General features: G+C 41.7%; 1 protein-coding gene across 2 annotated transcripts; it reads left to right on the top strand.

Moving 5' to 3' along the window:
- Positions 1-21: 21 nt before the first annotated feature.
- On the top strand, positions 22-5,155 carry LOC311134367 (ADP-ribosylation factor-related protein 1-like). 2 transcript variants are annotated; one of them, XM_084168021.1, is made up of 7 exons: positions 22-806; positions 921-1,008; positions 1,120-1,202; positions 1,339-1,420; positions 2,050-2,120; positions 2,755-2,855; positions 4,015-5,155. In XM_084168021.1, exons 1-7 carry the CDS (start codon positions 714-716, stop codon positions 4,100-4,102), a joined length of 606 nt encoding a protein of 201 aa, XP_084024147.1. In that variant the 5' UTR covers positions 22-713; the 3' UTR covers positions 4,103-5,155. The 2 variants fall into 2 exon arrangements, 1 of the variants encoding a protein (XP_084024147.1); XR_014613684.1 differs by lacking the exon at positions 2,050-2,120.
- The last annotated feature ends 6,926 nt before the right edge of the window (positions 5,156-12,081 follow it).

Below are 12,081 nucleotides of genomic sequence, written 5' to 3'. Positions count from 1 at the left end.
ACCATTTCCTTTTTTGACTGCTAGGTTTTATGGGTATTATGACTCATATTGTGGTAGGATATAGCGTTCCCGAAGAAAGAAAATAGAAAAACATGGTAAACACTACAAACGTGTACATTTTTGCTGCATACGTCGTAAAGCGACATGCATTCTTGATATTTAATTTGCTTCAATTTACCACAACAAGACATCAACTCCCACAATGCATTGCATATCGACTTAATAAATACTAATGGCTACCGTGTTTACCAAAATAAGACGAGATAAAATAAGATCCTTCTGTCAAAGTAGATATAGCTAGGTGGTATATTGTGGGATTGCTAGCTTGTCCTTGATCTCCTTATGCGATTTGTAACTTGCTGAAATTGTCCGCTAACAAATATATTTTACACTCGTCAGCGGCATTAACGTCTTGATAGACAGCCATAACAGTTAGCATTAGCTAGCCAAGTATTTGTGCCTTGATTGGCGCTTTAGCTATATTTTACTTTAGTGTTTGATGTCAAGTCAGCTAGCTAGTATCGATTACGAACAAGTAACGTTAGCTTGCTTGCCTCAAACCACAGGTAGCTAGCTAAATAGCTAACGTTAGTCATGTAACAGTTAGCAAACTCGACTTGCTAACTCTGGCTAGCCACACAGCTGGATATTTCCGTACAATGTGAGTTGGTGCTCGCCTTGCGCATCAGCTAGTGTTTCTTTACAATCCGAAGATGTACACCTTATTATCTGGTCTGTACAAATACGTGTTCCAGAAGGACGAATACTGCATCTTGATCCTAGGACTGGACAATGCAGGAAAAACGGTTAGTCTTTCAGTGGAAGAGCAAGTTTATATTACTGTTTGTTGTCCTTGTTTGTCTCTTTTGGAGAAAGTGTTGATGCTTGTTTGATTAGTCATGTATTTTCTACACACACAGACCTTTCTGGAACAGACCAAGACCAAGTTCAGTAAGAACTACAAGGGAATGAATTTGTCCAAAATCACCACTACAGTTGGGCTAAACAGTAAGTAGCCAACCAACAAGACCGACATTGTTGTGTTGCATTCAATTGTAGCACATTGCTTTCCAGGAGTCCACTCCATTGTAATATGTTCTGCTACTCTCTCCTCACAAGTCGGCACAATCGATGTGGGCAAGGCTCGTCTAATGTTCTGGGACCTTGGTGGTCAAGAGGAGCTTCAGTCGCTGTGGGACAAAGTGAACACATCAAATTACACACACTCAAATAAATTATAGCTAGCTTGATGTAATATGCGTCTTTATCTGTAAGCTGAGTACAATGATTTGAGGTTGATTGCTGAAACATGGCTTTGTTAACTTTGTGAATCCACAGTACTATGCTGAGTCCCATGGAGTGATCTATGTGATAGACTCTACCGATGAGGAGCGCCTATCAGAATCAAAAGAGGCCTTTGGTGAGTTTCTCACTAGGTTGCCTAAGGCATTCGGCGAAGAATGTCAGCAAGGCTCATAGACTTATCTTTGTCATGGGCTACATTCCGATTCACTTCCTGAAGTGTACTCTTGTTCACTCCATATCATAGATATCAAAGGAATCGACAGGTGTGAGAATATGGTGGAAACTCCTTAGCCCCTGCTTACACCAATCAAATTACTTTAAAGGGATAGATACACATAGGTCCTGTGTAGCTCAGTTGGTAGAGCATGGCGTTTGCAACGCCAGGGTTGTGGGTTCGTTTCCCATGGGGGGCCAGTATGGAAAAAAAACATGTATGCACTCACTAACTGTAAGTCGCTCTGGATAAGAGCGTCTGCTAAATGACAAAAATGTAAAATAGTTCACTCAAACGATCTTTTAGTATTTTGTTTATTAGTTCACTGTTAGTACAATCCCAATGCAACGACCCAAATTGTGCATGTCAGCAGTCTTAAGTTTTCAAGATAGAGCGCTTTCAGTACAGAGCAAAAACTGTGATGATTAATTTTGCATCATATCAGAGGCAGTCAGCAGATCCACTCTTCTAAGAGAAGGGTGGAGAATTTAACCTTAGCTTGGACTGACAGTTCTGTTTTCCTTTTCCAGACAAAATGATCAGCAGTGAGGTTTTGGAAGGTGTGCCTCTCCTGGTGCTCGCCAACAAGCAGGATGTGGAGGTATACAGTCCTGTCTGTGGTTGTTTTGAAATCACGAGTAGCCCTGTCTAAACTGACCACGCCTTGTATAAACAAAATATGACAAGGCCTGTTGAATAAGTTGTTTTGCCACTATGATCACAACAAAGTAGTCCTCCATCCCTCATGCACACCTTGGTAGATGACAAAAACAGTGTTTAACATACTATACATTGCCAAGCTCAGCATAATACAGCACTTTTGACCTCTTTGAAATTCAGCATGGCAGTTAGAGATGCAAGCCAGCAATGGGAGGGTTGCCAGTTTGAATCCCAGGTCTGACAGGAAAAATCTGTCGGGAAGTGAGCCGGCAACCGGAGGGTTGCTGGTATCAAATCCTGGATGCCCTTGAGCAAGGCACTTAACCTACCACAACAACAGCTCCCCGGCCACCCGCACCTTCCAAAAACCTGTATCTGTATGTATGCTTGTCTTTTCAGTGGGGTTGGGTTAAAAGTGGAAGTCAAATTTAAGTTGGACCTTGTGTGCATTTGACCAATAAAGTGATCTTAATCTAAATCAATGTGATTGGTGTACAGATAGAATTCACCTATCTCTTAGAAGATCCTCTAGGATTATATTAATTTAGGCATATGTCTTTGTGTTTCTTCCCTAGAACTGTATGTCTGTGCCAGACATCAAAACCGCTTTTAGTGACTGCGCTCCAAAGATTGGGAAAAGAGATTGTCTGGTGCAGCCTTGCACAGCCCTAACAGGGTAAGAACAGAGTCCGCTTTACTCTCTGTTGTACATTGGGCATGATTGAAAAATGTATGCACTCACTAAAACTGTAAGTCGCTCTGGATAAGAGCGTCTGCTGAATGACTAAAATGTAAAATGATTGAGAACACCATTAGGCGTGTGTGTCTGTGCACATGCGTGTGTGTCCGTGTCCATGTGTGTGTCCGCAGGGTTGGGTAGGTTACTTTCTAAATGTAATCCGTTAGTTACAAGTTACCTGTCAAATTCTAATTAGTAACTTTGGATTACCCAAACTCAGTAACATAATGGTATTACTTTCAGTTACTTTTGGATTACTTTCCCCTTAAGCGGCATTAGAAGAAGACAACAAGCATCCCCGCAAACATCCTTTCTGAATTTAAAAGTAATCATCTAGTTTTTCATAAGTAAACCAAAAGTAACTGGGGCGGCAGGTAGCTTAGTGGTTAAGAGCGTTGTGCCAGTAACCGAAAGGTCGCTGGTTCTAATCCCCGAGCCGACTAGGTGAAAAATCTGTCGATGTGCCCTTGAGCAAGGCACTTAACCCTAATTGCTCCTGTATATCGCTCTGGATAAGAGCGTCTGCTAAATGAATAAAATGTAATAAGTATCTGTAATCTGATTACAATATTTTTGCTGGTAACGTAACTGATTAATTCGTTTTTTAAATATTCAGATTACATGTAATCGGTTATTCCCCAACCCTCTGTGTGTGTGTGTGTGTGTGTGTGTGTGTGTGCACAAATGAACTGTATATCATCATTGCTCAAAGAACAGCTGTACTCTTTGCTGATAATGAATTCTCTCTCAGACAGGGGGTTAATGAGGGCATGAATTCTCTCTCAGACAGGGGGTTAATGAGGGCATGAATTCTCTCTCAGACGGGGTTAATGAAGGCATGAATTCTCTCTCAGACAGGGGGTTAATGAAGGCATGAATTCTCTCTCAGGCAGGGGGTTAATGAAGGCATGAATTCTCTCTCAGGCAGGGGGTTAATGAAGGCATGAATTCTCTCTCAGGCAGGGGGTTAATGAGGGCATGACTTCTCTCTCAGAGGGTTAATGAAGGCTTGAATTCTCTCTCAGACAGAGGGTTAATGAAGGCTTGAATTCTCTCTCACACAGAGGGGTTAACTAAGGCATGAATTCTCTCTCAGGCAGGGGGTTAACGAAGGCATTGAGTGGATGGTGAAGTGCGTCATCAGAAACATTCACCGGACACCGAGACAGAAGGACATCACATAGAGCAAGCCAGGACCTCCAACAACCGGGGGTATTCATTAGGCACCAAATGGTAGAAAACGGACTGAAACAGGGCGGACTATATGGACTTACTGTCCGATATGAACCGTTTTCGATTGAAATACAACCTTAATGAATACGAACGATCCAGGCGGCAGTTTTGCTACAATGTGAGTTTCAGAAACAAGAGATGGACTCTACCCAAGCCCCGGCAATTAACTTGTCTCCCTCAACTCTTATTTGGGTGGTCTGAAATCAAATTTAGTTTTCAGATGCAGCTTAGCATCAGGGGGAAACAATTGGGGATACAATTGATTATTGTTTATTATTTGGATATGAGGTGAAAAGCTTTTTCATTTGGACCTCAGTTAATGTGTGAATGATGTGTCTTTCTGATCAAACTATAACAGCGTCATCATGTCGATTTTTAAAGTTTCTCTCTAGCTCTTAAGTACCTCCTTTTCCCTTCGGTAATATAATTCCACGGCCTGTATTCAGAAAGCAACTCTGAATAGGAGTACTGATCTGGGATCAGTTTTGCCTTTTAGATCATAAAGAATCAGATTATATTACTCTGAATACGGGTCTGTGTCTTCAACCCAATGAGGCTTAGTAGTCTATCGAAAAACATCATTGCTCTAAAGGCAATACCATGCAATTTGTTGTGTCGCTTGTGGGTTATTTAACAGTCAGAGGATGAACCATGACACAACCTTATGATTCTTATTATGCAAAGACACTACATGTAATGGAATTGTACATTGTAACAGAGGGTCAACGATATATTCATAGACAGGCCCTGTCGAAATACTAGTTTTAGAGTTTGAAATGCAGTGTGTGGTGTTTGTGTATGGTTAAGTACCAAATGGCACCCCATAGGGCTCTGGTCAAAAGTAGTGCACTGTATAGGGAATAGGGTGTCATTTGGGACACTCTCTCTTTGTACTCTGTCTAACCTGGTGACATATGTAAAGTAACTCCGATGATCAGGCTGAAAAATGTATTTTAATGACGTTATGAAGAAGATTATGTAATAAAACATTTCAGAACAGTTAACTTTTAGTTTTACTTGTTCTTTCGTTCATAGATTTCAGTTGGTGTGATGAATACATGTGTAGAATGTCAGCTCTTTTTTTAATTTTTTTAAGGAGATCGGAATTCTGATTCCTTTATTATATTTTTCTGAGACAGACCACTAGGAAGGTAGAGTGGGATACACATGAAGGGATGGGATTTGAACCGTCGTCACCAGGGGGGAGTATGGTAATACTTTATCAGTTGAAGTTAGTTGATTATTCATCAAAATGTTGTTACTCACCTGCATGTAATACCCACCGGAAAATGTATTACGTTATTACTTTATCAGGAAAAAGTTATTACGTTATCTGTTCCAAGTTCAACATGTTTATTATGCCATCTGATGATTTATTTATTACATTACGGTTTTATTACATTATAAAAGAGAAAACGTGTTACATTACGGAAAGTTATTACATTATGCAGTGTTATTGCGTTATCCATTGTTCCAGGGTGTATTTTTGTTTGATAACATTTGACCACCAATCTCTTTATTATAGACATTACTTATACAAATGCATGCATTCCTGAACAATGGACTGAGTGAGTGGGTGGTGGTCTCCCATAGCTTCATTCAAACATTGATTCCATTTCACTTGCTTGATATCACAAGGTCCCTGGATCTATCTATTCATACGCCTTGACTTATTCCCCATTTTGTTGTGTTACAGACTGAATTCAAAATGTATTAAATACATACAAATCTTACCCATCTACACACTACCCCATGATGACAAAGTGAAACATGTTTGTAAGAAATTTTCGCAAATTGATTGAAAATTAAATACAGAAGTATCTCATAAGTCTCTCACTGTTGCCGCTAGCTACAGACCACCCTCAGCCCCCAGCTGTGCCCTGGACACCATATATGAATTGATTGCCCCACATTTATCCTCAGAGTTCGTACTGCTTGGTGACCTAAATTGGGATATGCTTAACACCCCGGCCATCCTACAATCCAAACTAGATGCCCTCAATCTCACACAAATTATCAACGAACCTACCAGGTACAACCCTAAATCCGTAAACATGGGTACCCTCATAGATATCATCCTGACTAACTTACCCTCTAAATACACCTCCGCTGTCTTCAACCAGGATCTCAGCGATCACTGCCTTATTGCCTGCGTCCGTAACGGGTCCGCGGTCAAATGACCACCCCTCATCACTGTCAAACGCTCCCTAAAACACTTTAGCGAGCAGGCCTTCCTAATTGACCTGGCCCAGGTATCCTGGATGGATATAGATCTCATTCCGTCAGTAGAGGATGCCTGGTTGTTCTTCAAAGTAATTTCCTCTCAATCTTAAATAAACATGCCCCATTCAAAAAATACAGAACTAAGAACAGATATAGCCCCTGGTTCTCCTCAGACTTGACTGCCCTTGACCAGCACAAAAACATCCTGTGGCGTACTGCATTAGCATCAAATAGCCCCCGCGATATGCAACTTTTCAGGGAAGTTAGGAACCAATATACACAAGCAGTTAGGAAAGCAAAGGCTAACTTTTTCAAACAGAAATTTGCATCCTGTAGCACTAACTCCAAAAACTTTTGGGACACTCTAAAGTCCATGGAGAATAAGAGCACTTCCTCCCAGCTGCCCACTGCACTGAGGCTAGGAAACACTATCACCACCGATAAATCTACAATAATCAAGAATTTCAACAAGCATTTTGCTACGGCTGGCCATGCTTTCCACCTGGCTACCACTACCCCGGCCACCAGCTCTGCACCCTCCGCTGCAACTTGCTTCTCCTTCACACAAATTCAGACAGCTGATGTTCTGAAAGAGCTGCACAATCTGGACCCCTACAAATCAGCTGGGCTAGACAATCTGGACCCTTTCTTTCTAAAACTAGCCGCCGAAATTGTCGCAACCCCTATTACTAGCCTGTTCAACCTCTCTTTCGTAACGTCTGAGATCCCCAGAGATTGGAACGCTGCCGCGGTCATCCCCCTCTTCAAAGGGAGTGACAGTCTAGATCCAAACTGTTACAGACCTATATCCATCCTGCCCTGCCTTTCGAAAGTTTTTGAAAGCCAAGTTAACAAACAGATCACCGACCATTTCGAATCCCACCGTACCTTCTCCGCTATGCAATCCGGTTTCCGAGCTGGTCATGGGTGCACTTCAGCCACGCTCAAGGTCCTAAACGATATTATAACCGCGATCGATAATAGACAGTACTGTGCAGCCGTCTTCATCGACCTGGCCAAGGCTTTCGACTCTGTCAACCACCGCATTCTTATTGGCAGACTAAATAGCCTTGGTTTCTCAAATGACTGACTCGCCTGGTTCACCAACTACTTCTCAGATAGAGTTCAATGTGTCAAATCGGAGGGCCTGTTGTCTGGACCTATGGCAGTCTCTATGGGGGTGCCACAGGGTTCAATTCTTGGGCAGACTCTTTTCTCCGTGTATATCAATGATGTCGCTCTTGCTGCTGGTGACTCTCAGATCCACCTCTACGCAGACGACACCATTTTGTATACATCTGGCCCTTCATTGGACACTGTGTTAACAAATCTCCAAACGAGCTTCAATGCCATACAACACTCCTTCAGTAGCCTCCAACTGCTCTTAAACACTAGTAAAACTAAATGCATGCTTTTCAATCGAACGCTGCTGCCACCCGCCCACCCGACTAGAATCACTACTCTCGACGGTTCTGACCTAGAGTATGTGGACAACTACAAATACCTAGGTGTCTGGTTAGACTGTAAACTCTCCTTCCAGACTCACATTAAGAATCTCCAATCCAAAGTTAAATCCAGAATCGGCTTCCTATTTCGGAAACAAAGCCTTCACTCATGCTGCCAAACATGCCCTCGTAAAACTGACTATCCTACCGATCCTTGACTTTGGCGATGTCATTTACAAAATATCCTCCAACACTCTACTCAGCAAATTGGATGTAGTCTATCACAGTGCCATCCGGTTTGTCTCCAAAGCCCCAAATACTACCCACCACTGTGACCTGTACGCTCTTGTTGGCTGGTCCTCACTACATGTTCGTCGTCAAACCCATTGGCTCCAGGCCATCTATAAATCACTGCTAGGCAAATCCCCGCCTTATCTTAGCTCATTGGTCACCATAGCAACACCCACCCGTAGTATGCGCTCCAGCAGGTATATCTCACTGGTCATCCCCAAAGCCAACACCTCCTTTGGCCGCCATTCCTTCCAGTTCTCTGCTGCCAATGACTGGAACGAATTGCAAAAATCTCTGAAGCTGGAGACTCTTATCTCCCTCACTAACTTTAAGCATCAGTTGTCAGAGCACCTTACCGATCACTGCACCTGTACACAGCCCATCTGAAATTAGCCCACCCAACTACCTCATCCCTATATTGTTATTTATTTTGCTCATTTGCACCCCAGTATCTCTATTTGCACATCATCTCTTGCACATCTATCATTCCAGTGTTAATACTAATTGTAATTATTTTGCACTATAGCCTATTTATTGCCTTACCTCCATAACTTGCTACATTTGCACACACTGTATATATATTTTCTGTTGTATTTTTTGACTTTATGTTTTGTTTTACCCCATATGTAACTCTGTGTTGTTGTTTTTATCGCACTGCTTTGCTTTATCTTGGCCAGGTCGCAGTTGTAAATGAGAACTTGTTCTCAACTGGCTTACCTGGTTAAATAAAGGTGAAATAAAATAAAAAATGTACATAGGTATTCACATGTTAGAATCACGGTTGGCAATGATTACAGCTGTGAGTCTTTCTGGGTAAGTCTCTAAGAGCTTTGCACACCTGGATTGTACAACATTTGGCCATTATTCTTTTCAACAACCAGAGCTTGAAGAATTGTGATCATTGCATTTTCAGGCCGTGCCATAGATTTTCAAGCAGATTTAAGTCAAAACTATAATTCGGCCACCCAGGAACATTCACTGTCTTCTTGGCAAGCAACTCCAGTGTAGATTTGGCCTTGTGTTTTAGGTTATTGTCCTGCTGAAAGGTGAATTCATCTCCCAGTGTCTGGTGGAAAGCAGACAACCAGGTTTTCCTCTAGGATTTTGCCTTTGCTTAGCTCCATGCCATTTCTTTTTTATTCTGAAAAACTCCCCAGTCCTTAACGATTACTAGCATACCCATAACATGATGCAGCCACCACTATGCTTGAAAATATGTTGCATTGGATTTGCTCAAACACAACATTTGCAGTATTACTTTATTGCCTTGTTGCAAACATGATGCATGTTTTAGATTTGTTGTTGTTGTTGTACAGGCTTAATTATTTTCACTATCAATTAGGTTACTATTGTGGAGTAACTACAATGTTGTTTATCCATCCTCAGTTTTCTCCTATCACAGCCACTAAACTCTAACTGTTCTAAAGTCACCATTGGCCTCATGGTGAAATCCCCGAGCGGTTTCCTTCCTCTCTGGCAACTGAGTTAGGAAGGACGCCTGTAGGGCTTAGACTGTTAAGGGATTTAAACAGAATTTTCACTAATGCTTCAAGGAACAGTATGTTCTCTTACTGTGATGCAGGTCTGACTGAATCAAATCACAAGTATTTATTAAATTATTAAACAAAATCTATTTTTCAGAGTAATTGTATTAGTATAAAATAATGTCATTTCCCCAAAAGTTTTGAACAATATAGCTCAGTATTTGTATTCTTTATTTTAAAACAGTCTTTTATTATAATCTTTATCAAGGGTGCCAATAATTATAGACCTGACTGTGTCAGAAGGGATAAAATATGTTTTGACAGGAAATGCCTTGTCAGTTGTGTAGACGCAAAATCAGATGATCTGACCAAACGACTTCCATAGAAATAAAACTAGGACAAGAAAGAGTTGAAATGAAAAACCTGTGTAGTGGACAGTAATATTTATCATGTATGATATTATAAATACCTCACGTGTTGTAATAAGACTAAGCAATTAGCCTATTAAAATGTTTATCTAACTCCATAAAAATAATCAAAATATACACGCAAGCATTGGGCAATGAGCTGACATTGACTAGCAAGAATTGGTCTAATAATTGTCTATACTAAAGGCAGATATTTAATTAACTTTACAAAGCATACTTCTAGGCATATACAGTGCATTTGGAAAGTATTCAGACCCCTTGAGTTTTTACTCATTTTATTATGTTACAGCCTTATTCTAAAATTGATTAAATAGTTTTTCCCCCCCTCATCAATCTACACACAATACCCCATAATGACAAAGCAAAAACAGGTTATAATTTTTTGCAAATGTATATCACATTTACATAAGTACTCAGACCCTTTACTCAGTACTTTGTTGAAGCACATTTGGCAGCGATTACAGCCTTGAGTCTTCTTGGGTATGACGCTACAAGCTTGGCACACCTGTATTTGGGGAGTTTCTCCCATTCTTCTCTGCAGATCCTCTCAAGCTCTGTCAGGTTATATGGGGAGCGTCGCTGCCCAGCTATTTTCAGGTCTCTCCAGAGAATGTTCAATCAGGTTCAAGTCCGGCCTCTGGCTGGGCCACTCAAGGACATTCAGAGACTTGTCACGAAGCCACTTCTGCGTTGTCTTGGCTCTGTGCCTAGGGTCATTGTCCTGTTGGAAGGTGAACCTTCGCCCCAGTCTGAGGTCCTGATTTCATCAAGGATCTCTCTGTACTTTGCTCCGTTCATCTTTCCCTCGATCCTGACTAGTCTCCCAGTCCCTGCCGCTGAAAAACATCCCCACAGCATGATGCTGCCACCACCATGCTTCACCTTAGGGATGGTGCCAGGTTTCCTCCAGACATGACACTTGGCATTCAGGCCAAAGAGTTAGATCTTGGTTTCATCAGACCAGAGAATCTTGTGTTGGTCTGAGAGTCCTTTAGGTGCCTTTTTGCAAACTGCAAGTTGGCTGTCATGTGCCTTTTACTGAGGAGTGGCTTCGGTCTGGCCACTCTACCATAAAGGTCTAATTGGTGGAGTGCTGCAGAGATGGTTGTCCCTCTGGAAGGTTCTCCCATTTCCACAGAGGAACTCTGGAGCTCTGTCATCGGGTTCTTGGTCACCTCCCTGACCAAGGCCCTTCTCCCCTGATTGCTCAGTTTGGCCGGGTGGCCAGCTCTAGGAAGAGTCTTGGTGGTTCCAAACTTCTTACATTTAAGAATGATGGCCACTGTGTTCTTGGGGACCTTCAATGCTGCAGAAAGGTTTTGGTACCCTTCCCCAGATCTGTGCCTTGAATGAATCCTGTCTCGGAGCTCTACGGATAATTCCTTCTACCTCATGGCTTGGTTTTGCTCTGACATGCATTGTCCACTGTGGGACCTTATATAGACAGGTGTGTGCCTTTCCAAATCATGTCCAATCCATTGAATTGACCACAGGTGGACTCCAATCAAGTTGTAGAAACATCTCAAGGATGATCAATGGAAACAGGATGCACCTGTGCTCAATTTCGAGTCTCATAGCAAAGGGTCTGAATACTTATGTAAATAAGGTATTTCTGTTTTTAATCTTTTATAAATTTGCAAAAATTCTACAAACCTGTTTTCGCTTTGTCATTATGGGGTATTGTGTGTAGATTTATGTTTTTTTTTTATTTCGTCCATTTTAGAATAAGGCTGTAACGTAACAAAATGTGGAAAAAGGGAAGGGATCTGAATACTTTCTGAATGCACTGTAGATCCTAAGGTTAACTTAGAAGACAAAGCATGAACAAATAAATGCTTACTATGCCAGAGGCCTATAAGCCTAAGAAATGTAGAATTGATCATACAACCTTCCTCCATGGACTGTATAGAGCAGGGTTGGCACGCCCTGACTCTGGGGACTCTTATTTGTTGAGTCAGGGTGTGATTTTCTATGTTGTGTAGTTCTATGTTTTCTATCTAGTATGTCTAGATCTATGTTTGGCCGGGTGTGTTTCCCAATCAGAGGCAGCTGTCGCTCG

The sequence above is a fragment of the Coregonus lavaretus genome (assembly GCF_964263955.1).
Source record: "Coregonus lavaretus genome assembly, chromosome: 8".
Lineage (NCBI taxonomy): Eukaryota > Metazoa > Chordata > Actinopteri > Salmoniformes > Salmonidae > Coregonus > Coregonus lavaretus.
This window is presented reverse-complemented; position numbering and strand designations above follow the sequence as displayed.

Excerpts from the sequence above, each read along its gene's own strand:
- LOC311134367 (XM_084168021.1), top strand. The coding sequence starts at position 714 with ATGTACACCTTATTATCTGGTCTGTACAAATACGTGTTCCAGAAGGAC. Across the intron at positions 807-920 it reads TGGACAATGCAGGAAAAACG|ACCTTTCTGGAACAGACCAA; the intron begins GTTAGTCTTTCA and ends CTACACACACAG. Across the intron at positions 1,009-1,119 it reads CACTACAGTTGGGCTAAACA|TCGGCACAATCGATGTGGGC; the intron begins GTAAGTAGCCAA and ends TCTCCTCACAAG.